This window comes from Cotesia typhae, unplaced genomic scaffold, assembly GCF_013202065.1.
Source record: "Cotesia typhae breed Kobodo isofemale line unplaced genomic scaffold, CoteBio_Ctyphae contig_4, whole genome shotgun sequence".
NCBI lineage: Eukaryota > Metazoa > Arthropoda > Insecta > Hymenoptera > Braconidae > Cotesia > Cotesia typhae.
The window spans coordinates 7,498,885-7,518,519 of NW_027423748.1; the positions used below are offsets into that span (position 1 = coordinate 7,498,885).

The 19,635-nt window shown below is 31.0% G+C and overlaps 2 protein-coding genes across 11 annotated transcripts; one reads left to right on the forward strand and one right to left on the reverse strand.

The window, feature by feature from the left end:
* The first annotated feature begins 198 nt into the window (after positions 1-198).
* On the forward strand, positions 199-4,849 carry Rho1 (ras-like GTP-binding protein Rho1). 6 transcript variants are annotated; one of them, XM_074242041.1, is made up of 4 exons: positions 199-345; positions 3,601-3,761; positions 3,845-4,228; positions 4,307-4,849. In XM_074242041.1, the coding sequence occupies exons 2-4, from the start codon at positions 3,606-3,608 to the stop codon at positions 4,343-4,345; spliced, it is 579 nt and encodes a 192-aa protein (XP_074098142.1). In that variant the 5' UTR covers positions 199-345; positions 3,601-3,605; the 3' UTR covers positions 4,346-4,849. The 6 variants fall into 6 exon arrangements, with proteins under 6 accessions (XP_074098142.1, XP_074098143.1, XP_074098144.1 ...); XM_074242042.1 differs by having other exon boundaries at positions 327-459; XM_074242043.1 differs by having other exon boundaries at positions 345-484.
* On the reverse strand, positions 4,435-18,489 carry Nf1 (neurofibromin 1). Of its 5 annotated transcripts, none has more exons than XR_012479096.1 (8): positions 18,104-18,489; positions 15,711-16,041; positions 15,415-15,633; positions 13,735-15,300; positions 13,623-13,664; positions 7,323-13,308; positions 6,311-6,454; positions 4,435-6,105 (listed from the first exon to the last, which is right to left on the reverse strand). XR_012479096.1 is itself a non-coding variant. In XM_074242028.1 (7 exons), exons 1-7 carry the CDS (start codon positions 18,161-18,163, stop codon positions 6,382-6,384), a joined length of 8,277 nt encoding a protein of 2,758 aa, XP_074098129.1. In that variant the 5' UTR covers positions 18,164-18,489; the 3' UTR covers positions 4,435-6,381. The 5 variants fall into 5 exon arrangements, 2 of the variants coding, with proteins under 2 accessions (XP_074098129.1, XP_074098130.1); XR_012479095.1 differs by having other exon boundaries at positions 6,247-6,454; XR_012479094.1 differs by having other exon boundaries at positions 6,207-6,454.
* Between the last annotated feature and the right edge of the window lie 1,146 nt (positions 18,490-19,635).

A 19,635-nucleotide genomic window follows, 5' to 3' on the forward strand; every position in this document is an offset into this window, starting at 1 on the left:
TTGTTAATAACAAACTAATCAATATTTCACGGTAAAACAATTGTTATTTCGATATAATAACAATTAAAAAATAATTCTGGATCACTAAAAACAAGTTTCAAGTTTAGTTTCTTTTAAATGCAAATTTTAAAGCCAACTTTGAAAAGCTGTCACTCCATATTTCAAATAAAATACCAAATGATAGAAAAAAAAAAAAAAAAAAAAATAAACGCTTCAAAATGGACGCATCCGGTATTGAGTTTAGAGCGCCCCCCACTTTTTCAGTATTAGCGGCTAACTCAACAGATTGAGGTGTGGCCAGAGAAGGCAGCCATTTTCTTGACTATCTGTCGCATAAGATATCAGGTAAATACGCAATTAATTGTTAAAAAAACGTTGACTGAAGTATTGCACGGTTGTGTTGTGTTGTGTGTATTATTATTTAACCGGTATTACGTGCATTAATAATTACATATACCGGTAAAGTCAAAAAGCTTTTGTACAAGTAACTATTATTTTTTACAATTTAAATCCTGATTATACTAGAGGTATAGAACCAAAAAATTTTTTTGTTCATACGAATGCTAAGAGCTGGGGGAGTGCCATGCGTATGCAGCAGTTATTCAGAAACATTATTTCACAAGACTCAATCAGCAAGCGACAGCTAATTTATTAAATTAAAAATAATATCATCAACAAATATTTAATTGCGTGCGCGTTGTTGTTATTATTATTAGTAGTACAAGCCATATTATTATTATTATTATCGCTACCATAAATGTTATTATTATTATTATTATTATTTAAACGCTTTATAACCATAGATTGATTGGAGTGCCCTCAAGCTTTTTAGACCAGCAAAAAAATCATTTTTACAAATCATACATAGTCGAGTAAGTAAATCGTCACCGAGGCTTAAGATCTCTGCGTCGCCATCCAACTCCAATCTCCTCTTTTAATCTTCCATCTTTTTCTAATCATATATGTACATTTATTTTGCTAATTGTTAATGCACTTCCGGTTGTGATAGTTTATTTTATTATTTTATTTTATTTTATTAATTAATTAATTATTAAATAAAATGTATTCAAATATTTTTTATAAAAATACATTGATAATAATTAATTAATTAATTTATTAATAAAATAAAATATTTATTAAAAGGAGACAGGTTTTAAACTTCTCTTACTCATTTATTCTTATTTCTTTTTCACTCTGGTATTCTCTTACACATTACCGTCTTTCTCTTTTCCTCACATCCGCAACCCAGTCAATCGTTTGTAGCGGGAAAAAAAAAAAAAAAAAAAAAAAAAAGCTTCGTGGAATACTGACGTAAGTAAAAATTTTAGTCTTTACTTCGTCCATATATCCCGCTGCTGGTTAAAGAGTGATATCAAATCATTCATAAGCTTCTCTTCTCGATTATCATTCTTTATATTATTTTTTCCTACTTATATTGAATTGAATCATTCGACGGAAATAGTAACATGAGAGAGAAAGAATCTCGGATGTATGAATGTATGTACGTATGTACTTGCTACGTCAAATGTTGTATGTACTGTCAAATGGTGAAATTGAAACAAATCCGGCACGTCAACTTATTTCACTCTTGCATGAAGTCTTTATTTAATTATTACGAAATCTCTTGTCAGTTAATTACAATTACAATATTTATCATTATTATTATTATTATTATCAATACCAATTATTTAATTTAAATAATTAAAACACCGGGTTTTTTTTTTTTTTTTTTTTTTTTTTTTTTTTTTTTTTTTTTAACAGAATGCATGGATTTGAGGCATGAGTTGTCATTGAGTCTACAAGTTGGTATTTGTTTTTTAAAAATACTGATGAATTAATTGTAACCTAAAAAAAATCAAGTACTTGTTATTATTGAAAAGATAATTAGTAACTCGTCAAATGAGTACTTGACTTTAATAGTTTATTAAGTATTAAGTCTTAAAAATTTAATTAAAAAATAAAAAAAACAACCTGTGGACTCTTAACTTAATAGTCAAAGATTAATCTTGCGCTTGATATCATGGTTATCATTTGAGATTAATCTTTAATGATAAAAGCCCCCGTGTTATTTATATTTACAATACATATACACACACATACAATAAATATCTTAATGTACGTAAAGATAAGGTTTTGACTTGTTTATATTAAGTTGTTGGTTTAATTAGAGTATTTACTTATTATTATTATTATTATTAACACAGTGTTGCACTGGTATGGTATTTAATTAAATAATTTATTAAATTTATTTACTATACTCTACACAACATAACATTAACACACTAGTGTTATTATTTAATTGTGTTACCCGCATTATAAATTAATTATCTTGTGGTATCAGAACTTCATCTCGCAGCTCTGCTCTATCTCTACCCGTTCTAACATCCAATAAATGTCAAATTAAAACAGAGACGCTGATAAGTCACATACGAAAGACTAAAAAGAGTGATGGGATGCATTGTGGGCCGAAGCCTCGGTCCAGACGATACGGGGTACCCTGGATCAGGTAGGACCCAGTAAACTAATCTTATCTCAAAAAAATTTCTTCAACCCCGTAGGTTGTACATAACGATACAATAGTTTACCAGTCACCATTTATTGCTAATTGTATTTTGTTTTTATTTTTTGGTTAAAAAAAAAAAAAAAATTCGGTAGATCGCACTTGATTTTTTGACAGTGACACAGGATTCATTTTCTTCTCTAGTTTATATAATATTAGAGCCTCTGAGACAAAAAAATCCTGTGTGATAATTAATATAAATTAGTTGATAGTTTGTTTATAGCTGAATTGTATTGAAATAGCATGTTTAATTAAAATCAGAGTAAATGTTATTTTAATTAATTAATTAAATTATATTGATAGATATTTACATAAATAGATTTCCGTAATAATATTTCAATATGACAACACGAGAGAATAGAGAGTACGTATAATTGAATGATTGATTTTGTTATTGTTGGGCTTGCTTTTACTCTGTTCACTTACTCTATCTATTTAATCGATACATATACTGTAGGTTTACTATTATTATTTCTATTAAGTGAAGTCTGTATGGGCACTAGGTACTTTTTGCTATTAAGCTCTGCGTAGTATATAAATATCATTATAAATTTATTTACTTATTAATTTATTAATTAATTGACTAAATAAATTTAAAATATAAAAAATATGTTTATTTTTAGCGGTTTAATAATTCAAGGACATTTGTTTAATTGTTTATATTACGTTCCGTAACAATGTTCTTGGAATTAGTTGGAATGTAAATATTTTATATTTATTATTTAATAATAATAATAATAATAATAATAATAATAATAATAATAATAATAATAATAATAATAATAGCTATAAGAAGTAGCTGGGGATGCTCCAAAAACGATCACTAGCATGTAATGACATAATCACGGAAATCGACGGCAGTTTTAAAATTATTTAATTAAAAAAATTGTACATAAATTTATAAAATATTTAAACGTTTTTGTAAAATGAAAGTTTAATGTGTTTGAATGAATCATAGCTTTTAATTAAATTTAAAAATGCTGTGATTAATTATTTTATCTTATATTGAATAATTAATTTATTTATTTTGTTTTTATCAGGTTTCATGGCGGCCATTAGGAAGAAATTAGTAATTGTAGGCGATGGTGCCTGCGGTAAAACTTGTCTGCTGATAGTCTTCAGTAAAGATCAATTTCCTGAAGTATACGTCCCCACTGTTTTTGAAAATTATGTGGCAGATATTGAAGTTGACGGAAAACAAGTAATTGAATAAATTTATTTATTATTTATTTAATATTATTATTTAATAATTAATTAATTTATGATTTTATTTTTGTATAATAGGTGGAATTGGCATTATGGGATACAGCAGGACAAGAAGATTATGACAGGCTACGTCCACTGTCGTATCCAGATACAGACGTAATATTAATGTGTTTCTCTATCGACAGTCCGGATTCACTAGAGAACATTCCTGAAAAGTGGACGCCTGAGGTGAAACACTTTTGTCCAAATGTTCCGATAATTCTTGTTGGTAACAAAAAGGACTTGCGTAATGACCCAGGTACGATTAAAGAGCTGGGAAAAATGAAACAAGAGCCGGTTAAACCTGAAGAAGGACGAACTATGGCGGAAAAAATAAATGCTTTTGCTTACCTCGAGTGTTCTGCTAAGAGTAAGGAGGGTGTTCGAGAGGTGTTTGAAACAGCAACAAGAGCTGCATTACAGGTAAATTTTTTTTTATTAAATTTAACCAGCAATTTATATCTGACACTATTTTCATACAAACGTATTATTTATCTGTAGGTCAAGAAGAAGAAAAAGGGTAAATGCAGGTTACTTTGAAGTGAAGGATTATACTAGCTACTATCTGAAATTTTTTTTTTCACTACAGATATCACTGAGTATAATCTGGGATGATATCCAGTGATATCTTATTCTTTCCATGTATTTTATTACTGCGTTAAAATTATTGTTGTAACACTTTCACGTACGAGTTTGTGAATTTATGTGAATGAAGAAAAAAAAATAGTGAAACGTGATTTTCATCTCTACTTTAATCTAAAAATAAAAAAAAAAAATTAAAAAAACTAAAAGGCTTTTACAATTGCACTGTCATTGTTTTTTTTTCTATTTGAAAATAAATAATAAAATAAAAAACATTTATAGTAAAATATTAAATGGCTGCGTTGCCTCGCCCGCGTGGAAGACTCTTAATTAAGACCTTGACCTATTTTCGAAACTGGCAAATATAATTATGATTATTATTATTTATTATTAAACAATGTATTTTTCGAAATTATAGGTTTATTATATTACATAAAAAAAAATTAAAAAACAAATCTTGTATCAATGTTTTAAATATTCTTTATTTTTTTATTTTAGTTATTTATTTTTCTTATAATTATTTTATGCCATTATTTTACAACTGTTTATATACATTCAATATTAATTACAACTTGGATATATACTCTTTTTTTTTTTTTAATTAACCATTGATTTTTTTATAGTATTAAATAATTTCTTATTCTAATCTGTTTACAATTATTTCTATTACATTTATTAGAATTAATGGACAATTTGCCCGCGATCACTGATGTACTTTTTTTTTTATTCAAGACAAGAGTTTTTTTTTTTCTAATTGCCGTTGCAATGAAATAATAACTTAAAAAAAAAGTAAATAAATTTTTTTTTTTAATTTTTGAAAGCTTGATTAATACTTTTAAGTGTGAAAAATAGTAAAAAAAAAAATATACAAAGTATACTGGTATCCGTTACTTTGAAGGCGTTTCTTCATGCACCAATTATTTAATACTTGTTTGGTAGAATAGAAGTAAAAAAAAAAAAAAAAAAATGCTCGATGTATGTATACCAAAATTTATTGGTGAAATATTTTTTTTTTTTTTTTTTTTTGTAGGCCGTGCTATTTTATTCTTTTCATTTCCAAAAATAACAATGAAAAAAAAAAATGTACATAAATATATTTTTTTTAGCATTATTGAATATAAATATTCTATTTTAAAAATCTCAACATGTATTTATCTATATAGATCTAGAACATACAATTTATTTACGAAAACTTATTTATTAATTTTATGAAAAATATTATTTTTTATTTAATTAAGAAGCTTTTGACTTTGAAACTACCGGATTACGAAAATGATAAGTCTTTTTCTATAAATAATAAATGAAAATTAACTTAGCAGATAATTAATAATTTTAAGAATTTTTGTAACAAATAAATTAAAGCAAAAAAAAAAATTTATAAAAAAAATTGACATTTAGAAATTTTAAAAAATTACAAATGCAATTTTTTAAAAATAATTTTTTGGAGCAAATTTATTTGTTAAAAAAAATTAAAAAATTGTCAAGTGACCGCTAACTTTAATGTCATAAATAATAATGATGGAATTGAACTAATTAATGAATGTGTCGATGGAATAGTGTGTGTATAGATAAAAGTGATGAGATATTAATAATAGGACCGTTTTATTTGTGCTTGAACGTTGAATCTTGAAAAGGCTGCTAATCGCGAGGTGGACGGTACTGATTAAAATTGTCTGGACATGTAGCAACAGTAGCAGGTCCCCAATATTGATAAATATCTGTACGGTAAACAAACGACAACAGTATATTCATATAATTATAATTATAATTATAATAATAATAATAATAATGATAAAAAAATAATTTATAATAATCTTACGGATTAACTATATGTAAAATAATTTGTTTTAAATATTTACAAAGTCAACTAATTATTATCATCCCACAACAAATTATTAATCATCACGATAATTATTCTGTCACCTGGATGTACGTGACTTTCTGGTGTCCGGCACTCTTTCATTTTTACTACGGCGTGAACCACCGATTAATCGCTAGGATTGAGAAGTACTGCTACTACTCGTGTTGGTATTTAATGATGATTCTCCTCTGCTTTCAATATTTAACCTGCAAAAAAAAAAAAAAAAAAAAAAAAAAATAGTAATGATAATTTTTAGTCAATAATAATTTAAAATTATGAAAAAAAAAATTTAATTTATACCCACACGAAAAGAACAAAATTACACTGCATATTTTCTTATATTATACTTAGTGTAATCTGCGGTGAAAAAAAATTTCAGATGATATCAAATTTGATAATTAATTTTTTTTTTTTTAAATATATCAATACAATCAAATAGAAATTTCATTCAAAAAAATAAAAATCCTAAAATATTTTCTATCCATGCATTGCATTGCATTTTTGAAAAATACATAAAAAAAAGAAAAATTAAAAAAAAAAATTAATCATCACAAATTTAACAAATTTTCAAAAAAATTTATAAATTAAAAAAGAAAAAAACTGATTATCACAATTTTTTAAAAAATTATATAATCTAAAATTCTACTGAGTATAATTCAAATTATACGGGATATTTTTTTCGGATTATATCCAGTGTAATCTAGGGCGGTATAACCAGAAAAATTACTTGGTAAAATCGGAGATTACACCGAGTATAATACAAAAATAATTTAATATAATCTGGATTATATTTGATACCTGAAATTTTTTTTCACCTCAGATTACACTGAGTATAATATGGGAGAGTATACAGTGTAATTTTGTTCTTTCCGTGCAGTGAGAGAAAAAATTTATTTAAAAAAAAATGAGCAATTTTGTGATAAGAAATTAATTTTAAACAATTTTTATTTCTTCAGCTAAGAAATAAAATTGCTGAAAATTTCCAAAAATGATTTTTTTTTTTTTTTTTTTTTTTTCAAATAAATTTTTTCTATCAGTCCATAACAAAATAAATGAAATTAATAAATAACTTACTCTTTAGAACTGAGAAGTAATGAAGCATCTCGCGTATTACTATCTTGAGATGGAAGTCGAGCTTTGACGAGACATTTTCCAGGTGTTATTCCTGCTTTTTCATCGGCTTTTTCATCGTTTTCCACTTCATTATTAATCAGTACCTCAGCTTCCTCATTAGGCAAACAAGTCTCAACCATAGCTTCCAGACAATTAACAAACAACTCAGCACTATCAGCGGTTCTGTTGCACTTGGCAAAGGGTCCAGCGAACCTCCATAGCCCACCGAAACCGCAGCTCTGCAAATAATGAAGTTGCTGTCCGGAATCTTCACAAGCAATCATGTTCTGAATAATTGCTTGGACTGCACTGACAATCGGTTGATCGTGACAAGTGAAGAGCACACTGGTAATCTTAGCGTCGAGTAGATTTTTTATAACAGGAAAAACTTTAGGAAAAACAACAGAAGCTTCAGCAAGATACTCGTAAAGAATACGAGTCTCGCTGTCTTCAGTTGAATACTTAACAAGAGTTGCCAAGATAGTAAGAACTAAAGTTTGCGTTGAAAAGTCAGTCAGTACTTCAGGATCTAAAAGGACGTTATTTTCATTGCTGACACTGACTCTGGTGCTGCGATTTTTCGAGCCTGATTCTTCAGCAGGCTTGGGTTCTTTGGTAGTCGGTACAGAGAATGACCGCTGGGTTTTAAATAAAATCCTCCCTGATTGGAGCGGTTGCTTCTGTTGTTTGGCCTGGGTGATGGCCGTTTGATCCAGCAAGTCCCACGACTTCTGCTTGCGATTAGATAAATTTACCGTCAAGTTGGTGCTGGCAGCAGCATCGGGGCCATTAGTAACCAGCACGTCTATAAAATCGGTGCTGCTTGACTCTGAAATATTTCTTCCTAAAGAATGACGAACGTGACAGCGACTTCTAACTTCTTCAGACACTGAAACAAGAGCCGCAAGATACGCGACACTTTCTGGCGTCACCTCAAACTTGTCTCTGTGAAAAGGTTTTGCGACAATTGCCAGTAACATTGTCAAAACTCTTGATGTACGCGACACAGTCGTCGGAGTTGGGTGTCTGTAGCCTTTAAGAAGATGTCCTACCAGAGCAAAATGAAAATTTGATTTAAATGACAAGCCAACAGCGTTATCTAGCTGCTTAAAGTGCCACTCGAGAGGCTCCCGCGTTGACATCATAACTTTTTCAAGTGTCTTATCGTCAAATGTCCCTTGAGAGTCAAGTGTATGGAGATTTTGTTCAAGCAGTGCCAATCCCGAAGCGTAGAGAGGTGCTTCGTCCAGCTGAAGTATTGAAGTTGCAACCCAGAATAGATACCGATGAATTGCCGACTCGGGTCTTAAAAGCGGCTGCAGTCTAGTCAGACACATAACAATAGCTTCAAGTAGAGTAATATCATTGAAACTCTCAAGTGCTTTTACGAGTATACGTAGCAGTTGTTTGATATCTTGGTCTGTTATGCTCTTGCTGATGCAGCCAAAAACAATGAGAGCTCGCGGCTGAAGGGCGGGATTGAAACAAAAAGCAAAACTCTTAGTCAGAGACGTCCAAGTTTTCAGCCAATCGCACCGGTGAATGTCTCGCATGCAAGTCTCCATAATCTCCAACAAGGCATCTGTTATAACTTCCAAGCTGGTCAATGAAAGTCTTTCACGATCTTGAGTGTTGCAAAGCGTTCTTTCGTTTGTGAACCATTTTTCATTGGAATGTCGATAGCTAGAACGAAAAGCGGTCACGGCTGCTGATTTTACTTTGCTGATTCCAAACAGCAGGTAAAATTTAGGCAAAGAAAATTCATCGAGGCTCATTCTGAGAACTCGGTAAGTGTCTTCGGAAAATGAAGGCGAACTGCAGGTACAGAGTGAGTGGATAATATTTATTACTAATCCGTGGGTTGATGCACGCATACTCAGACTTCCTGAGCACACGAGAAATGTCACTGTGTGAAAGAGGTACGGCAGATGTTTACCGACGTCCAAGCAATTGTTGAAAGAAAGCATGAGAAGATAACGAGCGAGAATTGCTATGTCATCCCACATCATGTGCTGCTCGAGTAGGGGCGTCGGAGATGTACAAGTTTTATCAACGACTCGGCACAATCGACCGATAACTTTTTTCGCAACCAATTGGACGTTTCCCGAGGCTAAAGCCACCGCTGTATCAGCCATTATCTCGACCATTGGTGAACCGAGGCCATATCCCACGCTTTTTTGGATAAAATGATCGAGAACTGTGTCAATTAACTCGGGAAGTCGCCCGATAGTACTCCAGATTTTAGCTTGTATGCTCGGGTACATTTCATTTTCTTCAATTGTCAGTGTTATCAATTTTTCTAATATCTGGGTCACTTGCTTCTGTCGTTTGCCTCCTTCGTCATTTGGCTTGTAAAAACGCACCAGATTTTTCAACCACGGGGTCATATACTCCAAGCAGAGATGCTTTAATTCAATAGTTGATACCTTGAAGCCTTGCATGCACTCTTCGAGAAACTCGAGAGTCAAATGGGGATCATTTGCCGCAAGAGTTTCACTTAGATGTTTAATAAAGATAGTATTGTTTGACGGAATACAGAGCCCCGAGGTCTCGAGCAATTGTCCTTCTATTTTTAAATCAAAGGTCGCTGTAAGAGCACACAGTAAATTGTAGGCAGCTGTACGCAAATCAGGATCCGAACTCCCGAGATTTAATAATGCCATATTTAATAATGTACCGGGTACATCTTTAGGCCTTATTTTTGGGTGTACTGACATTGAGTCAGGCTGAGATAGCTCCCAACGATTACGTATATGCATTATTGACTGGAAAATACTGTCGCAGTCATTGTGAATAAATGAAAGGGGTCCAGCTTCATTAGATATCGTTAATGTGAGTTGACTATCATCTACTAAACAAACTTCTTCTATTTCTGAGGCATAATAAACGTCATTAAGTAGTACAGAGTGTGACAATACTTTACATTTTTCAGCAGAAGTTATTTGTATCGCTGATGGTCCTACTTTTATTGATACTTTGGTGTCTTTGTGTGAAAGTTTTAAAGCACTTGGAAATACTTTTAAATCTTCATCAAGAGTCAGCGTAGCTCCTGGTAATTTTTGTTGCTCTGGGTCTATTAAATCGTTCAAACGAGCAGGTGAATCAATAAAAATAACTTTACGATTACCTTTAAGTGGTGCCAAAATTCTATCATGAAATTTAGTGTATTCTCTTACCCAGTTGTTGCAATTGTAAATGTAGGCTGCGTGGATATTTGTATAGGCAACTTTAGGTAAAACTAGAAACCACTTTTGAAGAAACTCCGTTCTGAAACGATTATCCGAGCAAGTGTGAGTAAAATCAATAACTAGTTCAAATGGTGAATGGCAAAATGGTTTAAGAGTGAGTATAACGTGATAAATAAGTAAATCCCCATTTGTTTCCCCAATTTTATATCTACGTGCAATATAATAAAATACTGGATTTCCCTGTTTACTTGTACCAGCTTGATAAAATATATTTAAACTTTTAATACTTTTAAATTCTTCTTTCTCGTGCATATTGTGTTTTACCATTATCTCTTCGAAATTTGTCGCGGACATGTCGATGCTGGACCAACGAGAATATGAAAATAAAAGATGAGATTCAACGGGTTTGTGCTCAGGAGGTCCGAGGTAAGCAAGTAACGTTGCCATTTTATCAAACGGCCGACGTCCAACCGCTTTGTGATCTCTGCTGCTGCTCAAATAATCTCCTATTCGTTCTTGATGGTTCCAGAGCAACCGGTGCAGAGCCAAAACATTCGCATCCGACACAAATGACATCGGTGGATTAGTCTGATCGACTGTTTCGCAATCAGAAGCTATTTGAATGAAAAAACGACGGCCTATTTCAAAACGCGCACGTAAAAAATCATTAAATGGTAACATATGTTGCTCTTTGCTAAATTCTACGTGATTGGCAATGTTTTGAAGGATTTTTGACATAAGCATGAGGCCTCTTTTTATCTGCATGGGCACGGGTTTGTTTACGATACCCATTTCTTGAGGCGATACAATAGCCGGGTTGATGAATCGCAAAAATATAACAGTACCAACAGCTCCGATGTTATTCTGTGGACACTGAGGGAATCTTTTACTGAGTACTTGATACAGACAGTGACACATTGATCTCAATTGCGGTGGAAATTTATCAGCTGAAGAAACAATAGCGTCAAATACTTTCTTTGTTAAAGCTATCAAGTTTCTTCCATTCTGTTCAATGTTTTCATTAGAATCAATCCTTGCGCTGTCTACTTCAAAACTTGTCGAGGGATCATCCAGCAGCGGAGTTATCAAAGGTTCCAGTAAATTCTGAAGATAACTAGCGCCGTAAATCTTGAAACAGAAGGCCATTATTTTACTTCCCAAACTATTACCACGGAATAATGTTTGCATGCAATCAGAAACTTCAACTTCACGGTAAAACATATTCCACAGTAGTGGTGATAGCAGATGTTTTGCGTCAAACAGTGATACAAATACACGCGCTAATTCATCCATTTGATTAGAGGTGATAACGTTAGCCAGTGCCATTGCTATAGGCAGCTCTCCTTTGTCGCTTATCATAGTTACCAGCTGGACAAGCTGCTCAAAGCGATCTGCCAAAACGGTTTCTGCCAGTGTATCGAATTCCGTTCCCTGTTGAAGGATTTTAGTCAACACTTCCATAAATGCAGCTCTGGTTTGTAAATCGCGATTATATCCTAGATCAATTGAGTGCATAAGTCCACTGTCAATGTTGGCGCTCAAGAGATTACTCATTGCTTGAATAGTGGCATTACGTAAACTCGACAATTTAACACTGGTCATCCTTGTAGTCGAGACGACATCTTTGTCCTCATTCGCTGCGTCATTGCAGTCATTTAGTGAGTTCATAAAAAGGCTGAAATACTTTAAAAATAATTGGGATTTTGCTTCCATCAGATCACCGCGGTCAGACTCTTCTGGTTGAAGCGGTAAACCACGTAAAAGTGAGCCTACTGCTTCCATACAAGCTTGCTGAAGATCCCGGGTGATCGTGGTAAAGTCACCAGTGCTTGGTTGAGGAGCTATCTGATGAGTGGTGTCCATAATCCAGTCTGTCAGGTACTCAACTAATTTATTACGGAATTTCATCTCTTGACGAAATGCCAAATCATCTCGTCGCTTCATCATTGCTTCTACAAGCTGACACAATTTTGTTTTAATATGAATAGTGTAGACTGCAGTGTCTAAATGTCTGACGTATCTTACAATTGCCAGAGTCATTCCCTCGATACTTGTCATTCCCAAATATTCAGATGGTTGATCTGATTTCGACTCCAGAACGTTCTTCATTATAAAAATAGTATGCTCGATAAACTGTGTATTGAGATCCAAAACAATCACTTGACCTTGTTGATCAAAAAATTTCTCGACGATGCTTTTTATTTGATCAAAAAGAATTGGATATAAAGCAGCACTCATCTCTTGACCCACGAGCTCTTTAACGTGTTTTTGTATCTGTGCTCCAAATTTTTCATTATTACAAATTAATAAGCGCAAAAGATTGAAAACAAATTGGGTGACTGGGCAATACTGTACTTCTTGAGTGGGATTAGCTAGACACGCAGCTTCAATTTGTTTTGTTGAACTCTTCTTTGGCTCGGGATTTGGTAGCATTCCCGATGACATTGGTCGACTAGGAGACTTTCTTTGCAAACATACACCGCCTAGAGCGCACAAAAAACCAGTCATGTTTGCCCACTCATTTATCTGCTCTTCTAATTCGTGCTCAGAATTCTGATGGGAAGCTCTACGTTTACCAGTGCTACGATGAAATGATTCAACTTGTCCATCCTCGGTTTTATTTTTAGGATAATTTGTAAGCTGTCGACTCGTGGATTCCCAATTGCGAAATGTTTCTTCCCATGCTGGCTGGACACCGTTGACACAGTGCTCAATCTTTCTCAGCAAAGCCATTATTCGCTTCTGCAAAGCAGCTCGTCCTGAAAAATAAAATAAATTCCGTCATTATATCACTTTACAGATGCCATAAGGGCGTATAATAAAAATTCTTTTTTTTCCAAGTCCAAAAAAATTTTTAGTTTGAAGAAAAAATTTTTTTTGCATTTTTACACGTTTCATACAAAAATACGTCGATTAACAAAAAAAAAATTTTTTTTCATCTAACTAAAAATTTTCTTGGACTTAGTAAAAAAAAAAAAAAAAAAATTTTTTTATACGCCTTTATGGCATCCGAGGTGAGTCCCTGTACATTTATAAAAAAATTTATTGTTTTATTTTTAAAAATTTTTCTTACCCTGATTATGTTCATAATAACACATCTTACTCTCCCCGCTAGCTATACAGATAATTAAATACTATATATTTAAATGAAAATAACATAAAATAAACATGAATAAATTATTTACCAGTGGTTAAAGCTGTTGAAGTTTGAGCTAGTTCAATGTAAAGATGATAGTTAGGCAAAAGGCATGTAACAGCGACTTCATCGCTTCCACATCTAATATCAGCTTCTTCGCACAGCAAAGAAAAGCATGAAAGAGCCACTAAAACAGCTTCCATATCAACACTCCACAGATACATAAAGAAAACAACTTCTAATTTAATGTGGGCTTGTTTACAAATAGCTATTTGACTTCCAACGTTAGCATAGTCTTTGTTCTGTGATAAAAATGCGTTTCTACGTACTAGAATCTCTCTGAGCCACTTTAAGATGTCAGTATAGTTAACTATTTGATGCTGAATAAGCTTCTGAGAAATGGAGAATAAAGCTTGGGAGCTAATATCCCAGAATGTTTTTATTGGAGCTTCAGGATTCCAGGATTTTATTTTATCCGGATGATGTAGAACCAACAGAGCTTCCATAGCTTCGTTGGCAATATCCGGCATTGTTGGTTGATGAATAAGAGAGACTAGACCATTTATTAACTCGAGAGTTGAACTTTGAATCTCATGGCCAGCTTTACCGGGATTATATAGCATCAGCATTGGATCTGTGTGAATTAGTCTTACCATCCACAGTAAAAGGTTCCGATGGCTTGCGATATCTTCACCCCGATCTTTGTATTTTCCTTGTTCTTTTCCTTTCATCGAGAAACTCGGTATCATTCTCAGTGTTGTGTGGGATATATAGCTCTGAGTTACTTTGTTGAGTGTATCAGTGAATAAATTTCTCAGCTCAGCGCTACGTTGATAGACTAGATTTATTTCTGGCCACCATGATAATTTCGGTGGTGTTGCTATTTTGTACAGAGAACTGACAAGAACAAATTGATAAGTCGAAGGTGCAGTTAAATTTAAACAGACTTTTGTTATTTCATCATTATGAAGACGATTACGGAAGCAACTGACAAAGCAATCAATCATCATATCAATATCCTGGGCAATGTAATTCTGTCCACGGGAAAAAGGTTTCATGATGTTGAACAGTAGTACCGTTAAGTCGTTTATAACTTGCCGTACTAGTATAAAAATTACGTTACTTGAATCTAAATTGTTAATATAAGTAGATGCCTTGCAGAGTTTAACACAAGTTATTATAGCAGCTTCAGTGAGAGATTTACTGGATGATCCACCGTGCATTCCAAGACCTCGTTTAATTCCATCGATGAATTGTTTCTTTCGCGAATGCTTCGGTGAGCAAGGTACTGTTGTTTTTGCATTCAATATCTCCTCCAATACTTTTGGTGATAATATCAATAACATTATCTGCAACGGCCATCCCGCAACATTACGGCTTTTTTTATTTTCCGCATAAGTATCTAGAACATCAAACAATTCACCGCATACTTTTGCCAATCCATCATTTGATTTTTTTTTAATTTCTTTAGATGTATCGCTGTAGTCTATTTTTTTTTGTACTTCTGCAAATTCATGAGGATAAGTGTCCATCCAATTCCAAATTGCACGTTCCAGTGAATTTATCAAGACTGTATGAGCTGATTTTTTGAGCAGTTTATATTTTTGAACCGTTTCTATAAATGAAAAAAAAAAAAAAAAAAAAAAAAAAAAAAAAATAAAAATAAAAATAAATAAATAAATAAATAAATAATTGTGAAGATTAAAAATTAAAATCAATAAATAAATACCATTTAATATTTGTATAAGTCGATCAACGTCAATGTTGATATGTTGAATCAATTCTATATCACTGCAGTCTGGATTCTCTTCATTACACACTGTCAGCTCTTGAAGGTGATCAGATATCCTATTAAATACTGCTGTGAAAAAATTTAGACTCAATGCAAATAATACTTTGCTTGCTAAATTTTTAATGTGCACATGTTGTGGACTGTCATTAGAAATATCTAAAAAACAAAACAATTAAATATTAATATTTAATCAAATGAATTAAATAAAATGAAGAATAAACAAAAAAACTTACTGATAAATTGACAATTTGTTCGTAATAATAATTTAACATTCATAGTCTCATCTTTATTTGAAGTGTCCTTAGGCTGATTAGCCAAACACTGTTCAAGTGTATCCAGAACGATGATAATCGACTCATAGCAATTACGTTCCTGATCGGTGTTGTGAAACGATCGTTGACCTCCTCCAGTGCCTGGCAGTGTGTCGTTGACACGTTGAAGTATTTTCGTCAATCCAGATATTACCAAGGAGAAACGGTGTCGTGATATTTGGATCAAAAATTTCCGATTCTCCTGCTCGTTTATTCGCGAATTTGTTGTCTGAGGACCGGCTCGACATGGCAGCTGAAAAAAATTATACTTATTAATTTAAATAATTCTTTATTAATTATTTAATCGGTTTTTATTTTCAAGATATTTAATATTTGATGTTTATTTAATTTTTACAGAGATTATTTTAAACGGTATGAAAATTTATTGTAAATTTTTTTTTAAATTCTATTTTCATATTTTATTTTATTGATAATTGATAATTTTATAGTATTTGAAAATATTTTGAGATTATACTAAATAATAAAAGGAATTTTAAGTCGTATGAATGCCGAAATTATAATTTAATTTAATCTTAGTATTTAAATTAATTTAATTTAATCTATTAGTTAAATTATTACTAATTTGGTATTATTTGGGTATATAATTAAAATGTAATTATTATTATTGCTTACTCACTTATTTACTTCTTTATCATTTTATTTTATTTAATAATAACACAAATTGAAAAATATTAAATATTTTTTTTAGATATTTGTAACAATTAAATTATTTAAAAAAAAAATTTTCACATGTAAAAATTAATAAAAATTACAAGTAAAAATTTTTAGAATGACACTCAAGTTGACAGAAATTAAATAAAAATTAATTTAGCAAATAGTTGATAATTTTAAGAATTTTTGTAACAAATAAATTATGGCAAAAAAAAATTTTGAAAAAAATTAACATTTAGAAATTTTCAAAAACTACAAATGCAATTTTTTTAAAATAATTTTTTGGAGCAAATTGATTTGTTAAAAATAATTAAAAAATTGTCAAGTGACAGCTAATTTTAATGTCATAATATTAAAAATTTTTTTAGAATTTTATAGCAATTAAATTATTAAAATAAAAAAATTAATTAAAAAATTTCACGGGTGAAAATTAATAAAAGTTACAAGTGAAAATTTTTAGAAGCATTTTTTTTTATTGTAATTGATTTATTAAAAAAATTTTTTAAATTAACAGCTGACTGATTTAATATTTTATAAACTATGGATAAGAGCGCTAATAATTTTAATTCTTAATTAAATGTGACACTTATCCTTATTTATTTAAAAATAATTTAACTACATGTCTGTCATTATTTCCTTAGCAATCATAATTAAATATATCCACGGCTTCCGCTGCAATCACCGGAACCGCGTGTATGCTGATAATTTATACAGAGAGGGGACGAAATTAGAGGAGAGAGGATATTTGAGATGTGCTTTCGATTGAACGATACCGACATTTTTTAAAGACAACTATTTACCATAATAATGATAATAAAAATAAGGAAAAAAAAAAAGAAATAAAAATAAAAAGTTTTTCACTTCAACGCCTGGATAAATATAATAAATTAATATTGAAAATAAATAAATAAATCTTCAATGATAATAAAACTGTCATTCATAAAGCATTTTCAGTGATAACGTCATAAAAAGATGTCTCACTAAGTAAAATCTTTGCCACTAAAAAATAAAATAATCAGCTGTCAATTTTAAAAATTTTTTTAACAAATCAATTACAATAAAAAAATGCTTTTAAAAATTTTCACTTGTAATTTTTATTAATTTTTACATGTGAAACTTTTTAATTAATTTTTTTTTTTTAATAATTTAATTGCTATAAAATTCTAAAAAAATTTTTAATATCTGTCAACTCAAGTGTTATTAAATAAAATAAAATTATAAAGAAGTAAAAAAGTGAGTGAGCAATAAAAAATATTATAATAATAAAATTAGCCGACGTTTTTAATTTTTTGATTAATAATAATGTTTAATTTTAATTTTTTGATTAATAATTAAATTCTAACCAAAAAATTGCATGTGTAATTTTAAAAATTTTCTACATGTAAAATTTTTTCTTTTATTTTTTTAAAAATAATTTTTCAATAAAAAAAAATTCTAAAAATTTTTGATTTTTTTTTTTTTTTATTAATTAAATTACAACTAAAAAGATATTTACAAAAAATTGCACTTATAATTTTTCTAGTTTTTAACATGTAACATTTTTTTTTCAAAATTGTTTAATTGAAATTTTTTCAATAAAAATTTTTAAAAAATTAAAAAATGTCGGCTAACTTAATTTTCATAAATTTTTATAAAATATTTACCTCGTTTTCGAAACGCGTAATCAGCAAATTGGCCCATTCTTCCGGTTTTTGCGTGCCCATGGCCCACACCGATGATAATATTTCTCAGTGCCGCTTCATTATCAATAACAACATCATCATCACCATCACCACTACCACCTTACCACAGTGAGCCTCAATGACTTATTGATAACGTGGTTAAATAATTAAATAATAAATAATAAAACACGATGATAATAAATAATAAAAATAATCACGATGATGATGTCGTCATTTGCTCAAAAAGCTAAATGAGCTCTGTGATGAGCTCTTAGCTTGTTATTTTGGTGTACTAGTTAAGTATGTGTATATTGTATATTGTATGCTAAGCAAGCGGCTAGGCTAGGCAGCCAGCAGCAAGCTGCAATGCCAACCAGCCGGTGAACCAGCAGCCAGCTCTAAAACACGACAGTTGTTGAAAGAGAGGCGCTATGATCGTCGGGCGGGGTGGACCAAAAACCAGCAGCTACTAGTACAGTACCAACAATCAGTATCTACAATTATATATATACTTCCCAGTACTTTGAAGCTATACAATACAATATAATTAAACTTTATTTAAAATATTTAATATTTTTATTTCTTCATTAATTTCAGAAACTAAATTATTAACAGCGGTGACTTTTCTGACTGATATTTTAGCTGTTACTGCTACTGGAGATAGTGTTGATGATGCACACACGTATTGTACAGCATATGTATGCCCAACAACATTAAACCAACGGCGAGAGATGGAGAGATGCCACGGAGGAAGCAAACAACAGCAGAAATCTTCGACCGATACCAACGCGCACATCTCCACGCATTTCCCCTCCATAATTGAGAGTTGGTTCATGCAAGCTTGCTGTCTCTGTCTTCGTTTAGTTTACTAGCAAAAACGAGCCGTCGGCCAATCCTCGGGCTCCATTCCTTCATAAAGAGAATAAATACTATTCTTCTTGCTCTCTTACTCTCGCGTTCTTTCATAGATCTAGCTGGCAATGTGTCCATTGTATGTACATGCTCCATTCCACCAGCGCCATTCATAAACTCACTGGCAAATCGACGATTCCCTGGTGTACTTGATAAGACGATCGATTCTGGCACAATCAACAGCTTGAGGTAGATGTTCCACGAGTCACCTTCATTCTTCCGCTATTGACTTTTTTTTTTTTTTATTACATACATTACTTTTTCGTTTCATAAGCTGATTTTGCTTATAAATCGTAAAAATCCACGAGATAACAAATTTGTTTCATGCTTTTTTAATATACAATATGCACACATGTGTATCGAATATATTACAATGTTATTGGCAATACAAGGATTAAAAATAAAGTTGTATGGAATTAAAGAGATAGGGTAATATACACATTATCAAATCGATGATGAATTACATGAATTATTTATTTATTTTTTGTTTTTTATCACTGCTATATATCATTGTCATATAGCCCCCATATGATATATATATATATATATATATATATATATATATATATATATATATATATATATATATCACTGTATCTATA

What these genes read in the sequence shown, in the direction of transcription:
- Rho1 (XM_074242040.1), top strand. Translation starts at nt 2,449, where the DNA reads ATGGGATGCATTGTGGGCCGAAGCCTCGGTCCAGACGATACGGGGTAC. An exon ending in TACGGGGTACCCTGGATCAG is followed by an intron (nt 2,507 to 3,600) that starts GTAGGACCCAGT and finishes TGTTTTTATCAG; the next exon opens with GTTTCATGGCGGCCATTAGG. An exon ending in TTGAAGTTGACGGAAAACAA is followed by an intron (nt 3,762 to 3,844) that starts GTAATTGAATAA and finishes TTTGTATAATAG; the next exon opens with GTGGAATTGGCATTATGGGA.
- Nf1 (XM_074242028.1), bottom strand. Translation starts at nt 18,163, where the DNA reads ATGGGCACGCAAAAACCGGAAGAATGGGCCAATTTGCTGATTACGCGT. An exon ending in ACTTATACAAATATTAAATG is followed by an intron (nt 15,301 to 15,414) that starts GTATTTATTTAT and finishes TTTCATTTATAG; the next exon opens with AAACGGTTCAAAAATATAAA. An exon ending in TTACTTCTCAGTTCTAAAGA is followed by an intron (nt 6,455 to 7,322) that starts GTAAGTTATTTA and finishes TTTTTTTTGCAG; the next exon opens with GTTAAATATTGAAAGCAGAG.